Source organism: Tripterygium wilfordii, chromosome 22 (assembly GCF_013401445.1).
Source record: "Tripterygium wilfordii isolate XIE 37 chromosome 22, ASM1340144v1, whole genome shotgun sequence".
Taxonomy (NCBI): domain Eukaryota; kingdom Viridiplantae; phylum Streptophyta; class Magnoliopsida; order Celastrales; family Celastraceae; genus Tripterygium; species Tripterygium wilfordii.
The window spans coordinates 6,783,738-6,806,518 of NC_052253.1; the positions used below are offsets into that span (position 1 = coordinate 6,783,738).

Here is a 22,781-nt window from a genome sequence, read left to right on the forward strand (position 1 = left end):
TTTTTTTGCTTGTTAAATATGACTTCAAAATAATGAAAAACAACGCTAAAAATAAAAAGTTATTATAATCCGATAAATAATAATTGAAAGTTGATTTACTAATTGTGCTCGTCGATTTTTCACATTTTGTAATCGTTCTATGATATTTTCATTTGGAATAGCATCAAAAATTTATTTATCACAGTTCACAACTAAGTATCTGACCAAAGCTTTATAATTTATAAGCATCATACTTTTCGCGAGTCGCATTATGATTGGAGAATAAAAAAGGGTAAAGTCTAGATAAATTTTTTAAAAATGTATTAAGTTGTGCTTTTAGTGAAAGACATGGATAGGAGGATCTTTTGGGTAAAAGATGAAGAGTTTGGTCTGGATTTCTAACCCATCTTTTCAAGTATTGATGGGCTAAGATTTCAATAGGCCCAATTATTCTATAATCCATAATCTATCATTAATATAGAACAAAAAGTCCTAAAGTGCAGGTGGGCAATTAGGCCCAATTTTTTCATAATCCATGATCTATCATTAATATTATTAAGAAAATCCAAAAGTGAGGGTGGGCAATTGCTGTTAATACATCCGCTCCTGTTACATACATATTCCATAATCCAAACATGGTCCAATACACACTTAAGGTCTTAGTACATTTATCCTTAAATACATTTACATGTGTCCAAATCTATTACGCAATCTCAAAACTTATAGCTTGGATTTTCCCCACTTAGCTACCATTAATCTACATGTATGGAAACCATGTAGGAGGGTTAGCCAAGCTAAACGTAATCCAATCGTGGATAAACACATACATTTAATATATAAGAAAACAGAAGCAGAAAGTTGGGAGTAGACAAAAGAACAATAGATTAGGAATTAATTGAATATAAATATGATATATTCAATTCAAAATGAATGTGCATAATTTATTTAAAAGATTGTGAGAAGAGATTAATATGAAGCAAGTTAAAGAAAATTACACAAAAATATTTTAAAAACTTAGAAAAATTGATGGAATATATACCTGTGCATCATGCAGGAGAGCCCGACTTGTTGAAACTAATAGAGAAAGAAAAGTCCAACATTAGAAAAAGATAAAGAGTTTTAAACACTTTATAAGAAGTTGAATCTACCCTATACTTGAACACATGTTGGAGGGAAATAATGAAAGAAAAATCATTTAGGGTTTTATTGTAGCAAGACAGATTCTTCACTATTTATCTATCATACCAACACCATTACTGCAATTCTTTTTATTTATGTTGATAATATCCTAGTTATTGGAAATGATGATTCTTTTATTTCAGACTTGATTGATAAACTTGGCATTGAGTTTGTCATCAAAGACCTTGGCTCGCTTCAATTTTTCTTGGCATAGAAGTTAAACCATTTTATGATGGAGTGTATTTAACTCAAACAAAGTACATTCAAGACATACTCACTTGCATCAAATATGCTTGACTGTTCTTCCATGTCTACACCAGTGGTTTTAAAAGATAAAACATATATTTCAGATATGAACCCAGTTTACCCAACTATCTATCGAAGCATTGTTTGTGCTTTACAATATTGGACGTTCACTTTGCTTGACATCATACATGTTGTAAATCTGTATGTCAATTTTTAATGCTCCCACTTTAATTCATTGGAAGGCAATAAGTGAATACTTAGGTATTTGAAGGGTACTTCAACATTTGGCTTGCGTTATCTTGCTTAAAGCTCTCTCTCTATATGGTTTCAATGATGCAGATTGGGCAAGTTTTCAAATTACAAGAAGAAACACTACTTGTTCTTACACTTTCTTGGGTGTAAATTGTAGATTATAATATTTCAAGAAATAACATACAATTACTCGATCTAGTTCTGAAGTTGAAGATAGGCCCGTGGCTTCTACAACTACAAAGGTCACTTGGCTGACTCTCCTATTTCACGATATTTGTATTCCCCTTCATTAACCTTCTAAACTGTTTTGTGATAACATTAATGCACTTTATATGTCTGTCAATCTAATGTTTCATACTCGCTCTAAACATATTGAGCTAGACTATCATTTTGTTCATGAGAAAGTTGCCATGAGTATCCTATTCACAAGATACATCTCTTCGTCAAATCAAGCAACAAACATTTTTATCAAATCTCTACTCAGGCAAGTATTCGCATTCCTTCAAACCAAGTTGGGTGTTCATCTTCATTCACCCACCAGCTTGAAGTGACATGTTAAGGAAATTGATTTTGTTAAGGAAAGTCATTCGTTAGACTACGATAATTATGAAGATAAAATCAAGGTACGTAATCCAAGGGATATAATCCCTTAGATTATGGTAGTTTTGGAGGATAGAATCAGTGGTCAATGATTTGAATTGTGTTGAAATATTGTTGTTGATTTCATTGCTATTATTATGTAATTTTCATTAAAATCATTGTGTATAATTGGCGAACCTTGTTGTTTATAAATAGCAAAATATCAATGAAAATAATAACGCATTCTCTTATTCATTTACATACTTCTTTAAAGAGAACGCCTCTTCAACTAGTATTTCTTTATTTTGGTCCGTAAAATCTCCAATAGTATCGTCACTTTATTTTAGACTTAATGCACTCTTATGGCTTATGTAAATGTTTAGGTATGATTTTTGGAGCAATTTGATTCTGGTTTGATTTTGATTTATGCAAGTTTATGTCTGATGTGATTTCATGGACAAAATAGTTATTATTTACATAATTGACGGACGAAAAGTGTTACACCTTTATAACTAGGGTATGCCATATAGATGTCACGCAGTATTTTTCCGACCACTTTCTCACTTGGAAGATAAAATATGTATTTATTGATAGTTAAGGGACGAAAAATTATCTATTTTCTATTAACATCTATAAAAAAACTCTTCATCCTTTAATTTGAATGATAATGATATTATTGACAATTTTGCTCAAGGAAATACAAATCCTATTGAATACGGAAATAAAATAAATTTAATTTATACATTTTTTTTAACACTAATATCAAAATAGATTTGAAATTATTAAATTTTTTTCTATAAAATTAATATTAAAATATATTAAATAATAAAAAATTCTGTAATTTCTATGATATAGCGGGATCTATTTACATAGGTTGATGTTGTAAGTATATAAAGTGTCCGGAAGACAAGTGAACTATTGATTGAACGATAATCACATTGCATGTAAGGGACCGACCCATCCATTAGAACATGGGTACAACCGTTAGAGTCCTGCATCCAAAAAAAATAAGAAGGCAATTGCTAAATGTACATAATTTTTTACTAAATACACACATACAACATTTCAATCAATCATTTCACATACAATTTCAATCAATCATTTTAAAAGAAAGCCAACTTTTTTTGTTCACAAAAATATATCAATATTAACACATAATTTTTTATTAAATACACACATACAACATTTCAATAAATCATTTCACATACCATTTCAATCAATCATTTTAAAAGAAAACCAACTTTTTTGTTCACAAAAATATATCAATATTAATTTTTTTTAGAATATTGGGTTATTTATTAATTGGGTTTATACACTAATTAACATTTTTTATATGTCAAGTTGTAAACTAAAATACTACTAATTAACATTTTTTATAAATATACAAGCATAGTTCATAAAAATATTACTTAGCAAAAACGATGGACATGCTTGAACACATCTCCCAATAAATTGACTTCAATTTTATTAAAAAAGAATGTTATATATATATATATGTATATGTATATAGAACACATCTCCCAATAAATTGACTTCAATTTTATCAAAAGCTAACTAAAATTTTATTTTTGTTATCCTTTAAACCAATTAAACTTATTAAGACTATCCAACTCAAATAAAACAAACCCAATTATTTATAAATTTAATCCAATCTGCACACTTGCCCAAAATTAGCAAGTATGACCCATTTAATCATTCCCACTTTATAAATAAAACCCATTCAATCTTGGCTGAAGCAAAACACTTACTGGGCCGGATAGGATAGATTATCAACATAAATTCCACAAAGCTATGACTAAGTGAATTAAAAAACTCGATTATTTCAGAAACACGAAACAAACTTCCAAAACATGTAGTGAAAATTAAAACACGAATTAATCAGAAAAGTGAGGTTCATCTAAGAATGAAAGCGTTGTGAATACCTTAACTGTACAGCTCCACTCGCGAACGAGAACACTCTTCAAAAATCGAACAAAAAAAAAAGAGGCTGCGTTTGGTAAGGATTTTTATCCAACATTTATACTACTTGCTAGTATAAATGTTTGTGGCCAACCAAACAACAATTTTGGTGCACATAATTCGAGGGATTTTTTGGGACATTTTATACTACTTTCACAATGCTACAATAAAGGACCATTTCACCAACATTTGCATATCACTTGTCTATTTTGTCCCCATTAATTTTACATAATTCCATTTATACACCCGCCACTTGTTAAACATCAAAACGCGCTAGGTCACCTCTGATCTACGCCGTATAGTTCGACTGTGAGTTGCATCACCGCGTTTCATCGACAAAGTCCACCAGCTATCGACGACAACCGTAACTGGCCAAAAATCACTCTATTTCGACAAAGGTAACGTCCTTCCATCTCTCATACTCTCCCTTACCATGGATAAATCGATCGATATTTTAGGGTTCATGTTCGAATGTGTTCGATTACACTTATCTGGGTTTCTTCATCGATATATTCGGGTTTATGGCCTATGTTTACGATTTATATGTTGTAATTTGTGCACTTGTTTATGGTTTACCGAAAGACATACTACCCTCCTCAGATTGGATCAATTTAACATATTCTAACTTGGTGATTCTGGTTTATGATGTCTGGAATGTTTGTGTGATTCTGGGATGAATTTAGCATATTCTAACCTTGGTGATTCTCGTATCAGATTCTATTTGCTTATTCTAAGAAAATTTTTGCAATGTTGAATGAATATATGACTTGGTATCAGAATTTGGGATCATATTCTGGTATCAATTTAGCAATTTCACGTTTATGCTATTTGGGCCTTTATACTGCTATGATATTTGATGTTGATGTTCATGTTCCCGTGTTTCATTACTATTCTGTGTAAACATATATTTTATTCTGGTGAACATACTAGTTAGAGAATGCATTGTGTATTTAGTATATATTTTGGGTTTTATCTGTTATGGGTGCTTTTGATATGTAGGGTTGCATAGGTGCTTTGGATAGGTTTTTTGGATTGCATTGGTTCTTTGGATTGCGAAGCTAATATTCTACTGCATTTTTTTCCTTAAAGTTAATCTAGTGGAACTGTTTGAGTAAGGGTTTATATATATTGGATTACATACTTTTATCATTTGATCCATACTTTTATGCACCTGAACGTACAATTTGATTCATACTTTTATACTTATATGGACCTGAACTATCAATTTGATCCATAGTTTTATACTGTGCATTATTTATATCATTGTGAACTTCATACATGGATACTCTGCCTTCATATGCATCTGTTATGTAGTGTGCAGCTCCATGTATATTTACTACTTCATAACTGATCATATGCATATGATATGAATTTAGTTTACGCAAAATGTCTTCAAAAAGAAAAGACCCATTGGTAGAGGATGGAAGCGATAAATTTAAGTGGGATAGACACAATACAAAAACTTTTATAGAGGTGTTAATTGTTTGGAAGAAGAAAAATATTGGGGTAGTCAAATGGGATAAGGTTGCTGAAGAATTCAAGAAGGCTAGTAGGTTAGCATGCTCGCCTATGAAATTAAAATCTAAGCATGACAACATGATGCAGAATTGGCAATTGTTCAATAGACTTAGGAACTCTGAAGCTACAAACCATTTCTTTTATCTCTGAATACCTAAAGTGACATCGTTCCAAGAACATCTCACCTAGGGGTGCCATTGTACCATGCAGAACTAGTGAATTGAGGGGCTATAATTGGGTGATGGAAGTGCTGAATGGAAACCCAGTACGGTGTCATGAAGTGTTTAGAATGAATGTTAATGCATTTATGAGCTTGTGCAGGGCATTGAGAGATGATTATGGGTTGAAAAGATCAAAGAATACAACCATTATTGAGATGGTTGCAATTTTTGTTAATATTTTGGGGCATGGAGAAACTAATTGAGATGTTCAAGAGCGTTTTCAACATTCAGGAGAAACAATCAGTCGTCACTTTCATGCGGTAGGAAGATGGCTAAGGTGATTATCAGGTTTAGGGGAAACTCTCTTTATGAAACTCCAACATACATTAGGCAGCATCCCAACGTCGGGTATCGTATATGTTTTAAGGATTGCATCGGGCCATTGGATGGTACACATAATCCGGCTGTCGTTGAACCAAACAAGAGACAAAAGTATATTGGTTGAAAAGGTGTGCCAATGCAGAACGTGTTAGCAGTATGCGACTTTGACATATTTTATACACATGTGTCAGCTGGTTAGGAGGGATCGACACATGATAGTCAGGTATTGGAACATGCGTTACGCGTTGAGCATTTCGAGTTCCCGAAACCACCTCCAGGTACATTTACAAAATGAAAATTACGAATTTCGAAATAAGCATATCATTATATATACATTGATGGTAATACAATTTTACACATAGGTAAATATTATTTGGTGGATGTGGGATATGCAAACAAGATGGGTTTCTTGGCACCGTACAAGGGGAAAGGTATCATGTCCCTGTTTTTTGGAATGGAGCATCTGCATCAGGATCATGTGAAGTCTTCAACAAGGCTCATGTGAAGTTAAGAAATGTTATAGAAAGACATTTGGAGTCACAAAGAAGAAGTGGCGAATATTGGGGTCGATGACTTCATACAAGACAAAGATACAACCGAGGATTGTGGTTGCTTGCATGGCTCTTCACAACTTCATCAAACTGAATGCTGCAGCTGACATTGATTTTAATGAAGTTGGGTCTAAGTCTGCGATAGCGGAGGACAACATGACCAATGGGATGGCAGGCAATGTGGTGGAAGAAGGTGAGGAAAATTTGTTTATTGACGACGCTAACATGGCTCAGTTTCGTGATTTTGTGGCGCAACAACTAATGAGCATGTGATGTATGTTACTTATTACGTAATGAAAACATGTATGAATTTATTTGGATATATTTATATGTATTTGTAAGACAAAAAGATGTTCAATTGATGTATTTCCACTTATTAAGAAAGGGTTTTTATTAAATATCACAATTTTTACACTTTATATAATTAATTAATTAATAGTATTAACCGAAATTATTATTTATAGTTATGTTTTTTTAATTAATTATATTTATTTTATTTTTCTTTAATTTATATATTTAACTTTGATGTTTAGATACATTTATATGTCTTACATACAACTAGAATGCTTAATAGCCCTGCGCGTAATTTGTCACGAGATGCTACACATAATAATTGTTACCAATAAAAATATAACCAAACACTTATTCAACATTTATATAGCGTATCTACTACTAAAATTCTTCAGTTTTTCTGTTACCGCTACTTCTGCTAGTATATCTATTATTTTCAAAAAGTTTTATCAAACTAGGCAAGGGTGTGGCCTATACCCTCTGCATCATAAATGTTTATAACATTTATAGTCTGTCCACAAATGTGTGGATTTAATAAAAAAATATGTATTTAGATGTACCAGAATAAAAATAAAAATAAATAAAGTACCCGGGGCCGGAACAACATCAGACATAAGTACATGACACGGAAACTCGAAACAAACTTTAACCTCCAAACACAAGTCATACATAAATTTCCTTTTATTCCACGAAACCAAAACCTATCTATTATTCTATTGTCTCTCTCCCCCGTCTCTCGCGCTCCTGATGGAGGATCAATCTTCCATCACGAGCGATATTCGTAGTTCTCTGCTGATGCCTTAATTTAGCATGCATAAACCCTAGAGTCCTGGAATTCGTTGTCCTGCTTGAGAATCGAACGACTGAAGCAACGAGAACAACAACGACGATGAAGATGTTCCCGTGGAAAATCGCCAAGTCGGCGGAGGCGATGCTCTCGCGGTGGGCGTTAAGGAGAGTGTGCAAGTTCCTGTTGAAGAAGAAATTGGGGAAGTTTATTCAAGGCGACGTTGATCTTGACCAGCTTGAAGTGCAGCTCATCGAGGGCACAATCCAGCTCAATGATCTTGCTCTTAATGTTGATTATATCAACAAGAAGGTGAGCTTATTTTCTGTGCCGGTTTTGAATTTTTTTTTAGTTTGGTTCAGTTGGAAGCAGAAGAATGTGAAGATTTCCCTTTTGTGTTATTTCGGTCAATTATGAAAGGTTGAGTTGGTAATGCTGAAATTTCGAATTAAGCTTAGATGACTTGAATTTGCTAGCTGGAATTACTTTGGTATGTAGATATGCTAGGTGCTTATTGAATATCATACATCTTTTTCTGTCTAGTTTGTTTGGGCCTATTCGCTGATTGAATTTGCAGTTTACTTCTTTTTGGACAAAAGAGAATTGGATAATAAAGGCACCAACAGGGTGCGCCCTAAATACAATAAATTCAAATGCATATAATCTTAAGCTTACTCTTACCTATGTCACTTTGTCCCATGTTGCAAAATAAAACGTTGTTTAACCAACCATCTAGAATGATCCAAAGATGATTTTGTTATCCAAAGGTTCTTGTCCCTTGCCCTCCATATTTCCTGCAAATAACTTATAGAACAAGTTGACCTTTTTTTTTACTGATTTCATTCAGATGTGTAGATTAAGAGAATTAGGGTAAGCGTGTTCTCTTTGTGTTAGAGACCCACACAAATATTATTCTGTATTTATATATGCTTAACAAAACATAATTCTATGGGCCCTAAGCCCAAGTCACTAACACTCCACCTCAAGCTGGAGCATATATATTTATCATGCCCAGCTTGTTACAAATGAAGTTAACCTGAATCCCAGACAAAGACTTGGTGAAAATATCAGCCAGTTGATCACTAGTATTGACACGTAGGTTTGAGGTGTTTCACATCATTTATATATACTCACACTTCCCCTCGGGCTGGACAATCCGACGGCCCAACACGTGTACAACAAACGAGGCCCAACACTGGGGGCTCTCACAAAGACCCACACTTGGGGCAACAATAAATTGGGGGTTTAAATTGTAGAGGCTAAGGGTTGAACCCAAGATCTCTTGCTCCGATACCATGTAGATTAAGAGAATTGGGGTAAGTGTGTTCTCTTTGTGTTAGAGACCCACACAAATATTATTATGTATTTATATACGCTTAACAAAACATAATTCTATGGGCCCTAAGCCCAAGTCACTAACAAGATGCATCAGGGACTAGCATTTGGTTATTCAAAAGCTTTAGAGGATCTTCTAAGAACTCGAAACTTTATTGGTCGTAGAATACATGAACTTCATTCAGAGTATCATAAGTCCAACTGTGAAAGTTCTTATTTAAATTATTTCATTAATTGTTGTGCTGAAATCCATAACTCTCCACATTGGGTATCAGTTGAAAACACTTTGATGTGCATGGGTTCAGGTGGTAGGAATTGTAATAAACCAGCTCTAATGGGCGTATGCTTGAGCAGTAGAGACAGTGGAGGTGTATACAACTATACATTGTCTCTTAAAAGGCAGAGATGCCAATTTTGAGAGTGGTTGGATTTCATGTTTCAACAGTTTTTTAGCATCAATGTTTTAAACTGTTTGTATCCATGGTTTAATTACACCTTTTAACTCTCTCATTTTGGAGCTCTTTCATAAAAAAAGTATACATATTCTCATTTTCTTGAAACACATTGTGGCAGGACTCTCACATTTGCATTTTATATCACAATGAATGCCAATTGTTTATGTGGTCTCTAGAAAGGACGTATGTTCTTAATGAACATTCATGTTAGAACAGTTTTTCCCCACTTGAATATGGTAATGAACAATGTGTATATTGGGTGTGTTGAACCAAGCAAACATTAATGATGCAGTGCCATTAGAGCACAGAGTTTAATATTATTGTTTCCCCTTTCTCCTCATCCTTTGAGCCATTAGAGCACAGAGTTTAATATTATTGTTCCCCCTTTCTCCTCATCATTTGATTGTTTTCGTGTGCTTATCTTTATCAGCTTGGCTCGGTAGCATCAGTGATCATAAAAGAAGGATCAATTAGCTCGCTTTTAGTCAAAATGCCTTGGAAGGTTAAAGGTTGTCAGGTTGAGGTGAATGAGCTTGAGCTTATAGTTGCTCCTTGTCCAGAAATGGATTCTACAGCTGGGCATGAAACTTGCTGTTCGAGTCAAGATGATAACCAGTATATGCACTGTACCTCAGGAAACTGTGGGCATGAGATGGCTGACAATATGGCAAAATCTGCTTCGAGTGATGTTCATGAAGGCGTTAAGACAATTGCAAAGATGGTAAAATGGTTTCTTACAAGTTTCCACATAAAGATAAATAAGCTGATTATTGCATTTGATCCATACTTGGAAAAGGATGAAAAGGAGGTGGAGCGTGAAAGAACATTGGTGCTTCGGATAATGGAAATAGAATGTGGAACTGGCTTGTCTGAGGATGCTGAGTCCAAGTTGGGGAGCTTCCTTGGAATAAGTCAATTGACAAACTTTGTAAAATTTCAAAGAGCAATAGTGGAACTCCTCCATATGAGCAGAGTCAGTGATCAAACATGCTGTTCATGTGCATCAGGAGCAACCTTTGGCAGCCTTTTTTTATGTTCATGTTCATCAAATATTGCGACGTCTGTTTTGATTGGGGAAAAAGGTGGATTTTCAGGGAGTCTTAGGTTAAGTATACCTTGGAAGAATGGTTCCCTAGACATTCGCAAAGTGGATGCGGATATCTGTGTTGATCCTATAGAGTTACGATTTCAACCCAGCACAATCAAGTGGTTTTTGCTTTCATGGGAAATTTATAGCAGCTTGGGGAAAGGTCCCAGGTTTCCCAACCATGCAAAGTTAACAGAGTCGGATTTCTTAAATGCCGTTTCTCATTTTTCATCTACCCCGGTATCTTCTGCTATTATTCCTGATAATATGATCCCACTTGGCGGTAGTGTTCCATCCAATTTTTCTTCTTTGGGTCAGAAACAAACAGTTTTCGAAGCCATGCTACCTGGGTCACATTTTATACATGACTGGGTTCCATTTCCAGTCAGTGAAAGCCAGAAAGACAGCATTGTTGGTGGAGAACTTGATCTTGCGGCAAGGTTGGTGTTCTTTTTGGTTATTGAAGTCCATTCTGTAGCTGCTATAATTCTTAATAGCTATGAAACTCCCTGTTCAAATTTCTGGAATTGATGGAAGTTTATGTCTTTGATAGTGAAAGAAAATTCTTTGTTATTTCTTTCTTAACTTAAGCTTTTTTTATTTTTGACCCCTTCGAATCTTGTCAGTTCGTCTTTGGCTTTTGTGTGGATAATTTTCAGAGAAATGGAAATTTTGAACTTTCGCTTGTGATAAATGAAAATTCTAAGTTTGTAATTCTAATGCGTTAATTTTTGATGACCATGGTATTTGATCTGCACAACGATTCAAATACCTTTTTTTTTTCCCTGTATGTATGAACCAGTCATGCATAATGGCTCCAAGTGAAGCTACTTCTTCTAACATGATGTGCCATTGACCTTCATGCAGTGTGGACCAGTTTTTTGAATGTTTTGATGGACTAAGAAATTCTCAATCAGCTTTAGGAAGCAGTGGGATGTGGAACTGGACGTGTTCTGTTTTCAGTGCGATAACTGCAGCATCAAGCCTCGCTTCTGGATCTTTGCATATTCCCTCAGGTATTAGTTGCTTCTTTCCATATTGGTCTAAAATATGAGTAGTTGTAGTTTTGTTTACATTGCATCTTAATGTGCATGTAAGTTATATTAAAATTTTCAAATGGCATTTGGTATTCAGTTTAATTTCCTGTATATTTTGGGGTAGCTCCATTAATCCTCTAATTTCATCAGTTACAGATTTTGCATGAAATCTTCTTCTCACATGTGATGGCATGCCGCATGCCTACATTGTTGAGTTGTTCTATAAATATATTTTTATTATGGCCAATTTACCCCTATCATTACCGTTCAAAAATTTTCCCATCATCGCCATTCAATAGTTTTCCCGTCATCCTCTGCTATAACTATTGATGATGGCCTGCTCTCATCAATATGTGGGGAAAAAAGATGAAAATTTTGTTAAAATAAGCATATCTGGTTTGTTGTCTGGAGATATTCAAGGACTAAAATTATATTTCTAATGGATTTTTTTTATGGGCATCTTAGACATAATGTGTGTTTGTATTAGCTCGTACTCTGTATAAGTAAGTATGCATTCCTTAGGGGAATTTCTAAGTTTTTTCCCCTTATTGACTGACTACAGAACAGCAGCATGTTCAAACCAATCTTAAAGCTACTTTTGCTGGTCTTTGTATAACGATTTCATTTGATGATGAGGATCATAAGCTTCCGTGCGGCCAGAAGGTTAATCAGATGAATAATGGTTCCAATCTTCATTACATGGGTGCAGAGTGCAGGGACATTCTTGTTGGTTTGCAGGTATATAATGTGATTGGATGGTTGCTTTCTTATTATGAGTTGTCTCTATTTAACCCATTTTAAATATTAACACCGTTTCTTATTATGGTAGGTATCTCCTCAAGAAATGAGAGTTGAAGGAACAATCAAATGTATTGAGGTGTCTGATTACTTATGCAATGCAAATGATGTCTTAAACTCTTCCTTGGATGGGGGTATTGATGATTGCGACTCTCAAAATCTTTTAATTCAAAATTTGCAAGCTAAAGTTCAAGGTTCTCTCCCTCCCTTTGTCTTGTTTGCTGAAGATTCTGGTTCGGAAAAATTGAGTGGACTTCAAGCTGCAGGTTTTCCGATTGGTAATAAGGGGGGCATGACCAAAGTTATGTTGCTTAAAACTTCAGGCTTTACTCATTACCGGTTTAATGTGAATTTAAATCCATCTGATGGAAATTTAAGATGCCCTGCTACGTTTTCCTTGGAACTACCACCATTCATTTTCTGGGTGAATTTCTGGTTGATCGCTGCACTCTTGAATCTTCTAAAGGAAGTGGCAAAATGTGTTGATGTGAAAGATAACAAATTTCCTGTCAAGCCATCCAGTGAGAAGCTCGGATCAACTCAGGATGGGGAGAAAGGAGGTCCTTGTCCTGGTGTGAAAGCTTCATCCTCCACAGAGAGTCTGCAAGGTGAAATATCAGTTCTCAATGCAAGAATAATATTCTGTTTCCCTTTTGAGAGCCCTAATCATCTTGCTAGTTACTCGTCTTGGGATCAGTATATTGCTTTGGATTTCCGTTCTCTGTCTACTGTGAAGAAGGGCACGATTCAAGACAATGGTTCAATTTCTGGTGCAATATCACAAAAAAGGTTTACTCCAAGGGCAACAAAATCTCTGCATCTGATCATGGGTAGTCTTGATGCTTACTTGGTCACCACTGCACGTAGTGGCAATGCTGGAATTAATTCATGTGACATGGAAAGCCTGAAATTGGGTGCTGAACACGTGATATCCACCAGCAGCAGAGCAGGCTCTTTTTCTATTATTAGCATGGTTTGGCAGGAGAATCCCATCAATGGGCCTTGGATAGCCGAGCGAGCTAAGTCATTAGCCACCTCAGATGAATGCAGCTCCATGGACAGATTCATGGGAAAGGGTTGTGAGTTTGCCACTGTAACATCTGTTACAGATATGGAAGGAAAACATGCTCAAACTCGTGATGAGATTGTATCCAGCTCTACATTTCTTCTGCATATACGCCTATTTTCAATAAGAGTCAATCTTAGTAGTGCTCAATATAATGGTGCAAATTGTCTTTTAGATCAGATGGTAAATGCGTCAAAATGCTTTGCCTCTGATTCAACCAGTATTAACACAGAAACTTCAGTGTCTCAAACTTCGATCCTTGTTGAATGTGATTCTGTAGAAATTGCAATTAGACCAGATATAAAGAAGAATATGAAAACTTCTATTCAAAATGAGCTGCCTGGATCTTGGCATCATCTAAAACTGAAAATTCAGAAGTTAAATCTACTGTCTGTCTCAAATATTGGAGCTATTAAGGGTACGACTTTCTTTTGGCTAGCCCATGGAAAAGGCAGTTTGTGGGGTTCCACCACAGGGTTTCCAGATCAAGAGTTTCTTCTGATCTCTTGTAGCAACTCTACAATGAAACGTGGTGATGGGGGAGGTTCAAATGCATTATCTTCTAGTTTGGCTGGTTCTGATATTTTACACCTGTGGGAGCCGGAGAACTGCAATAGCTTCACATCCGTAACTGTCAGATGCAGTACATTTGTAGCTGTAGGTGGTCGATTGGACTGGTTGGATTCATGGTCCTCATTTTTCATTTTGCCGTCTTCTGAAGTTGAAGATTCTGGTGGCAATATTTCACAAAAGGGTGAATTAAGTGCACATCATGGGTCCTCTTTTGTTCTAAAGTTGGTTGATGTTGGATTAAGTTATGAGCCCTACTTGAAGAAGTCGGTAATCAGGGGTGATATGAGTTCTTCATCTTTTAAAGAAGAAATGGGTGATCCTGTTGGTTGTTTGTTGGCTGCATCATCATTGAATCTTTCGAATACAAATTTCAATGATTCAATAAACAGTGATTATATGATCGTAGTGCAGGATCTTGGGCTTCTTATTGGTGCAGTGTCAGAGTCTACTAATATTGATGGCAATTATAGTGTGGGACATCTTCACAGGACTGGTTACACTAGAGTTGCTCGGGAGGCACTTATTGAAGTAATTTTTAGAACCAACTCTAAGAATGGCCTTCTGTGGGAGATAGAGTGTTCAAAATCTCATATTTATGTGGAAACGTGTTATGACACAACCTCTGGTCTGCTTCGCTTGGTTGCTCAACTCCAACAGCTTTTTGCCCCTGATGTGGAGGAATCCCTTGTGCACTTGCAGAGCCGGTGGAATAATTTTCAGCTGGTACAGGAGACTAATGATTATGATGATGAAATGAGAATTCCTAATAGAGATGCTGCGCCCTCTGTATCACAAGTGCATACTTCAACCGTAGATTTTGACGAGAGATCTGGAGTCTGTGGCTTAATGGATGAGATTTGTGAAAATGCCTTTCATTTTGATCATGCAAACCAGAGCTACGAATTTGATTTTTCTGAATCACAAGGTACCCCTGCACTTGATGAAAACCTACTTGGTGAGGCTTGTAGCTTAATTGAAACTCCTGAGATTTCCTCTGATGGTCTATCCTTCAATGAACCAGTACCTCTAATAGGGCTGGAAAGTAATCAAGCCTCATTTCTAGAAGAAGGTTATATTTCAGAAGTGATAGAAGGCTATTGTTTTTCCGAGCAACGCTCTCTATCAGGATTATCTGTAGGGAGACAATCGTTGCCTGAGGTTCTTATATGCAGATCTAAGAGCTTTGGGGATGGAGATGCTGGAAGACGAAATGGTGGATGGTATGGGGATTCCTCCTTAAAATTTGTTGAAAACCACATATCAGACACAAATGAGGAAGCCGGGTTGAAAGAATTTTTGGAAGGCAAGTATCGACCTGACTCTGGAAAACATGCTGATTCTAAGGAGGCCACAGGACTTGTACTTTTCAACAATGTTAATGTCATATGGAGAATGTATGCTGGCTGTGACTGGCATGAATCTAGAAAGAACAAGGGGAGCTCTGTCCATCTTCACGGAAGAGATACTACTGCCTGTCTAGAGCTTACTTTATCTGGAATGCGGATTCAGTATGACACTTTCCCTGATGGCGGGACATGCGTATCCAAGCTCTCTCTTTCTATTCAAGATTTTTACCTTTCTGACATGAGCAAAGCTGCACCTTGGAAACTGGTATATTTTATTATCTCAAATTCTCTTACCTTTTATGTTGTACAACAGCTTTTGATGTTGAATGGTTTTATCTGTTTTGCAATGGAAGGTGTTAGGATATTATAATTCAAAGGATCATCCTAGGGAGTCCTTTTCAAAAGCATTCAAGCTAGAGTTGGAAGCTGTCAGACCAGACCCACTAACACCACTTGAGGAGTATCGGTAAGCTTGTATCATGTTATATGACAAGATATGTGGTTGTTTTCGTCGGCCATGTATTGGGAAAAGCTTTAATTTGTCTGCTTATAAATTTCTTTCCATTTACCCAAAAAAATAAATAAATAATTCTGCCTTGTTAGACAATGGTATATCCACAAATTTGTCAAAATTTTCCTTGTCTGTTTAATTAGTATTAACTTAGGATTTTTTGACGCACTTGCTTTGGAATTTTATTGATGTACCCATAAAAAGGATTACATCATTCGCTAGGTTGGTCCGGAAGCCCCCACTGAATCCGGGAAGCCGGTTCCTTCTGTTCTGAGCTAATGTTGCAGCTGAAATGCCCACTTACATTTCTTGAACAATTGATCTTGACTTGAACTTTTTAGTTGCATTTTTTGGTGTGGTTTTTGGCGTGCATTTTTCCTTCTGAGAAATATAAGTGATCTATCATTTGTAATGAATATAATCAAAAGGCATGGCGTCCCTTTAATATTAATCCATCAGGGTTTTTTTTCACTCAACAAGGAGAAAACTTCGATTCCTCTTTTCTGTACCTTATGCCTTATAGTTGTTCTTGTATATTTCTCTATTGAACTGCACCCTTGTGTATATAGATGCAGACACAGACATTACACTATTTCCCCCCTTTTTGGGATGATGATTATAGTGGACCATCTTTTATAACATGGATATGGACATTTTAGAAATTGAAATATAGCATTCGCATGGGAATGTCTTGCACGGTTGCACCTCTTGTTTACTAAAGTTGGTATGTGAACTTGAAGAGAAGAAAGACTAAATCTTGCATTTTGTAGTCAGCTTCTTAATCTGACACAGCTTCTGTGGAAATCTATGGCACAAAGCATCAACTTTGTGTCAGTAATGCTGGTGAAACTGTTATTTTGATTTTAGTATGTTATATAAGTGCCTCCCCCTCTATTTAAGGAGGGTGATTTCTTCGAGCTTTTGTTACATTCTTCAGCTAGATGGCTCTCATTTTTTCTGTTTTGTTTTTCGCTTTTCTCTGTCTATTCAATCTGGTAGACAATCCATGTCAGGATTGATATTTGGGTGCTGATTCTTGTACTTTTTTTTCCCCAGATTATGTGTAGCATTATTACCTTTGCTATTGCATCTTCATCAAAGCCAACTTGATTTCCTCATCAACTTTTTTGCAAAAAGCTCATCGGTTGACCAGTCTTTAGACGGTCATCAAGATTCTGGTGGCTCAAAAATCTCTACAATAAGTGGAGGGCATGCAATCCCAGATGAGGCTTTGCTTCCTTTTTTTCAGGCGAGTGAACGACGACATTTTTTATTGTGTGGTATTGGATCTCAGTTTTGCATTTTTATGTTGGATTCTGCCTTTAGCTCAACCTCCATTGAAAAGTATTTGTTTGGTACTCGATATTACGGTTATCTTGTTCAATCATGTACAAGAATCGTATATATGCTATATTAAGTGGAAGGTCTTGGTACTATAGTAGCATAGACGGCTACCCTATGGCTAGGGGCATACTTTTTTTCTTTTAAGAAAGTTTCTCCATATTTGTATAGTTTAACGTAAGGAAAGAAGATAATCTATGTAACAAATTCCCAATGGTTTCGCTTTTTTTTAGGTGGAAGTAGAATCTAGATTGTGAATTTATATTCAAACATGTGGCCCACTGGTAGAGTTGTAGAGGTGCAAACAAGAGGTCATAGGTTCAGTTCCTAGAAATAGCCTCACCACATATTATGTGGGGTAAGATCTGCATACATCTTGAATGTCCCCGATCCCGTCCACTGCGGTAGGCTTGTGCACGAGAGTTGTTTACCTTTTAATTTATATTGTGAATTTGAAGAATCGATTTGTCATAATGAATCTACTTGAGTCGAAATGAATTTAAAAACTACTGTTTGATGTAAACATTAGTATCTACAGTCCAATTAAACTATGCATTTCAAACGAAGAATGCTGTTTGGTACATTCATAAAATCGATTTCACAGAAAAGTTAGAAACATAAGCTAAGGAACATATTACATACATTTCCTTTGGTATCAGAACTTTGAAATGTACTAGTCAAGTAAGAAATACTGCATGTGCATATATGTGTACATTAATTGTTTCAGAATGATAAGAGGCAATTGAAATCTACTTCTCTAACTTCTTGTTCTGATTTTAAAATGTGTAAATCACCTTACCAAAACTTATTATGAGCCCATCTTAACTGAACATAATTTATGAAGGACAACATTTCTTTTGATAATTGATTCTTGGGAGAAAGAAACTAATCGTTATTTTCCTTCTTCTTTTTTTTTCCTTTCTAAATTAACACGAGTGTACTGGCTTGTCGATGCCTTTATAGTTTGCGTCAGTAAGAGATTCACCTTTTTGTTCATTGTTGTCCCGTTTGTGAACTTTTTGGGGACTTTGTTTCTCATAGTAATGGTCACGTCTCCTGTCTACCTGTCCCCAAATTACGCATTCCTTTTCGAGTAGGAGAATGGATATAATGTTGCATTTGTGACCTTATCTTCTGGTCACTCAAATATATTTCAATAAGATGAGGAGAATTCTGTGCACGTGAGCAGTGGTATTGTAATTGGTTCATAGTAACTAGGTGTGATTGACATCCAGTTTTTATGAAGAGTCCTTGCTTCCTTTTCTGTCTTTATGGTATGCAGATGGTGTTCCTGTTGGTGATATATGATAAGTAGTGTATATAGACTTATAGATGTCAGAATTACTCGATAAATATGTATAAGTTCATTCTCGAGTAATTTTGATTATGGTCATGTTCATATACCTAACTGTCTTGGAACTGTGTTTCAGAAGTTTGACATATGGCCTATTCTTGTTCGGGTAGACTACAAACCAAGCCGTGTTGATCTAGCAGCATTAAGAGGCGGGAAGTATGTTGAACTTGTAAACCTTATTCCCTGGAAGGTGAATTTTACGTTGTCTTTGGTTTTTGTTTCTTAGTTTGTATAACTTTCCTAGATATTCTACAGAAGTCATGTTTAAGAGCAACTTCAACTTCCTAATGTGGTTTGTGCTAGTGTGCTGGACAAATTTTTTGTTGAAACAAAAATAGCACCTCCTTAAGAGTCGTATAGGTCTATTTTTGTGAATCATTTGAACTTATTACTTGCTTTGAGCGTTTCTGTTGAATATAGGGAAGATCACTGGTAAGTGACAATACTTGCATGGGTGTTGACAGTCTAATCATGTGTCAAGTCCATTTTTATGCATTGTTTCTGGCTATTTAAACCTAGTTGCAGTTTCTGCTTTTCTTTGTGATGATTGGAAACCATACGGTCCATACTTGATGTGTTAAAAGTTGCATGTCTCAAACTGTGCTTATTTACATTACAGATCAATTTTGTCTAATAATTTATATATGTGGAAAGGGCATCCAAGCACCACATAGTAGGCTCAATAAATAATTGTGGCTAGTATTCTTTCTGCTTTTAGAATACATTTTTTTGATACGTCATTATTCAATATGCGAATGGAATTTTCTATCATATTGTTATAATTTTGATGCAGGGGATTGAATTACAACTCAAGCATGTTCATGCTGTTGGCTTATATGGCTGGGGCAGCATATGCGAAACAATTATAGGGGGGTGGTTAGAAGATATTTCTCAAAATCAGGTTTCATCAACATTTTCATACTTTTTTTGACATTAAATTTTATTGGCACTCTATTATTATGTATTGATATGTATTCATCATCTGTTAACAATATAGATCCATAAAGTATTGCAAGGCATTCCTACTGTCCATTCCTTGGTTGCTGTTGGTGCTGGTGCTGCAAAGTTGGTTTCTTTGCCAGTTGAGAACTACAGGAAGGACCGTAGAGTACTGAAGGGTATGCAAAGAGGTAAACTACATTGCTAAACTTGCGCATTCAGTCTTATGTCTGTAAAATTTGGATTTTTGGCTCTTTCTCCTATTACGAATTTCAGTAGTATCCTTGGATGAAAATTTAATAGTATCCTAGATTCTTTTTGAGTATACAATTTCAGGTGCAGTGGTGACTGCATTACCTAGTTGTTCATTGATAACGTTGATGGAGATGCTGATCTTGCAAACAGTGTTACTGGGAATTATAAATTATTAATCATATTATGACAATAATATTCGGAAGTATTTATTTTAAGATTTTGTGTCATAAGGTAAAGTATAACTTTTCTTTGTGTAAGAACTTTTCCGGGTGAGTTCTTTGTGTCACTGTTTGGTTTTTATTTTAGATTTCTTGCCTTCAATTTTGTTCTGATAATTACGTAGATTGTGCCAATAGTGCAGAACTTAAAAGACTGACTTTGACCTCATCTTTCGAATGCTTTTATGTTAACTGTCTTAAAGACCAAATATATGCTCAAGTCTATTTGCTTGCGCAAATGTTGTCTTTGCTTCAATCTCCATAATAGATACTCTAGCATAATACCATCAGGGCTGACTATTCTTTTTTCTCCTTCTCTTAATTTTTTTTTGTACAGGTACAATTGCATTTTTAAGAAGTATTTCACTTGAAGCTGTTGGACTTGGGGTACATCTGGCAGCTGGTGCTCATGATATTCTGCTTCAAGCAGAATGTATTCTTACCAGCACTACTACTCCTGTATCATGGCCTATACAAGATAAAAGAAAGACGAACGTAAGATGTAATCAGCCGAAGAATGCCCAACAGGGAATCCATCAGGTGAGTATTCTAACTTGCTGTGCTTTCGACATGCTTGCTTTGTGTCATTTGCATTAGTTTTATAAAATAAAAATGTACTTTATGGTTGTGGTCATACGCTACATTTGTATGAGTTGTCATGCCTCTGGGTATCAACTTTTCCAGAATTTAAATGCTGTAAGGACATTTAAGACCTTTTGCAATGGTTGGGCCTTTTGCATTGCAATGATGATAGACAGTCAACACTACTGGTTGTCATAAGTTCATTTTTAACTCTAGAAGATTGTATTTCTGCATGAAATTTTATTCCGTGAATGTCAACATCTTCAGTCTGTTACCCCAATTCAGGAGTAATATACAGAAAAATAAGAATGGTATGCCCAGGGGACAGAAGCATTAAATTATTATAACTCTGGGGATGAATCTGTTGATCATTTATTAGGATAATAATTTTATATTTACTAAATTGATTATAGAGAAGTTATTAACGCGTAAATTTTGACAGGCTTATGAGAGCCTCAGTGATGGACTGGAGAAATCTGCTTCTGCTTTAGTTCGAACTCCCTTGAAAAGGTACCAGCGCGGAGCCAGTGCAGGATCTGCTTTCGCAACTGCTGTTCGGGCGGTTCCTGCTGCTGCCATAGCTCCAGCTTCTGCTTGTGCTAGTGCTGTACATTATGCTCTTCTTGGCCTCAGAAATAGGTTCTCTCTCTCTCTCTCTCTCTCTCTCTCTCACACATCAACATGTCTGATAAAATCCTGTCATTTATTGGTACTAATATGTGACATCTAACAATTGATTGTGTTGGGACACTTGCAGCCTGGATCCTGAGCATAAGAAAGAGTCATTGGAGAAATATTTGGGTCCCAGTCAGCTGCGAGAATAGAATCAATGCCTAGCTGATAATTTTAATTACGGTATCTTTTTGTTTGGCATCCCTTTATTCTCCCATCTCTCTCTATATCAACTGAAAGTTTAGTTTTATTTGCCTTTACATCCATGCAGAGGACTGTAACCAAAAACACTGACGGACTGACTGAAGAATTCATTTCCTTCCCTCTTGATTTTTGCCTCGCCGGCTCGAAAAAGGCGGACAAGTTTAGGGACGTCCATAGCCATTACAAAGCCTGTGTATAATGTGAGTCAATATAACTTGCCTCTCATTTTACCATGTGGCCTCTGAGCATCTGCTATCATATGTAGGATGTTTTAAAATGACAAATTGACATCAAAATAATGCTTCTATTTTCTATTTTCCCCCACCTCCTGAAAGATTATCTTCTCACTCCTTCCTTTTAATTAAAATTTTTATCGTTAAAAAAAACTCAGTAATATATGAGATTCTGCTTTTAACAATTTTGTGCTCTCTATATTCTTTGATTGCAGAATGAACTGTTGATGGTTCCACCGATTCTTTTCCTGTCTTGATCAAGACAAGACAGCAAATTTTGTACAGAATGTAAATAGTAAATTGTGCTAGCAGGCTTTAATATGCATACAGGCAGTCACATCTTGTAAGTATACATAATTAGTTGGCTCAGTGACTCGGAAAGAATAGTATGTTCATTCTTCTAGCTTTGGCCTGATGTAAATGGTTTGTTGTACATAGCATAGTTCATCATTCAATATGTCGATAAGCATTTATTTGATATTGATACCTTGCGCATATATAGCTGCAGCGATTGCAAATTGTCTTTTTAAGTGACTGGTGAATTGTGATATGATATCCATCCAACATTTTGTGCTTTATTATAATGTAAATATGTTCCGTCCGTGCCGGGTAGTGGCTGAAGGGTGTTTCAGGTCTGGTATTCATTTTTGCAAATTTATCAGTGCAAACTGTGTAATGGTGGATATACTGTTGATTCTGGTTAATGGTGAGGATTGGAATAGTCAAGGAAAGCTATACAAACCTATGGCATATAGATTTTGATTTTGTTTTTGTTTTTGTTTTGTGTGATTCCTACTTTGATGCGGTTACAAGTATGAAGAAGGGGGATTCTTTCTTTATAGTTTGATTGATTTGCAGAAAAAGAAAAAGAAAAAAAAAAGAAAAGAAAAAG

The 22,781-nt window shown here is 35.6% G+C and overlaps 1 protein-coding gene across 1 annotated transcript; it reads left to right on the forward strand.

Annotated features, from left to right (window-relative positions):
* The first annotated feature begins 7,747 nt into the window (after positions 1 to 7,747).
* On the forward strand, positions 7,748 to 22,520 carry LOC119990324 (autophagy-related protein 2-like). Its single transcript, XM_038836179.1, has 15 exons — positions 7,748 to 8,195; positions 10,104 to 11,200; positions 11,628 to 11,776; positions 12,360 to 12,535; positions 12,627 to 15,845; positions 15,934 to 16,046; positions 17,148 to 17,340; positions 18,863 to 18,976; positions 19,580 to 19,687; positions 19,784 to 19,916; positions 20,536 to 20,738; positions 21,223 to 21,419; positions 21,538 to 21,635; positions 21,724 to 21,856; positions 22,105 to 22,520. Exons 1-13 carry the CDS (start codon positions 7,986 to 7,988, stop codon positions 21,602 to 21,604), a joined length of 5,979 nt encoding a protein of 1,992 aa, XP_038692107.1. The 5' UTR covers positions 7,748 to 7,985; the 3' UTR covers positions 21,605 to 21,635; positions 21,724 to 21,856; positions 22,105 to 22,520.
* The last annotated feature ends 261 nt before the right edge of the window (positions 22,521 to 22,781 follow it).

Bases quoted from the DNA above. Each gene is read 5' to 3' on its own strand.
- LOC119990324 (XM_038836179.1), top strand. From the start codon at position 7,986: ATGAAGATGTTCCCGTGGAAAATCGCCAAGTCGGCGGAGGCGATGCTC. The intron at 16,047-17,147 runs GTAAGCTTGTAT...TTTTTTCCCCAG, and splicing joins ACACCACTTGAGGAGTATCG to ATTATGTGTAGCATTATTAC. The intron at 21,420-21,537 runs GTTCTCTCTCTC...GGACACTTGCAG, and splicing joins CTTCTTGGCCTCAGAAATAG to CCTGGATCCTGAGCATAAGA.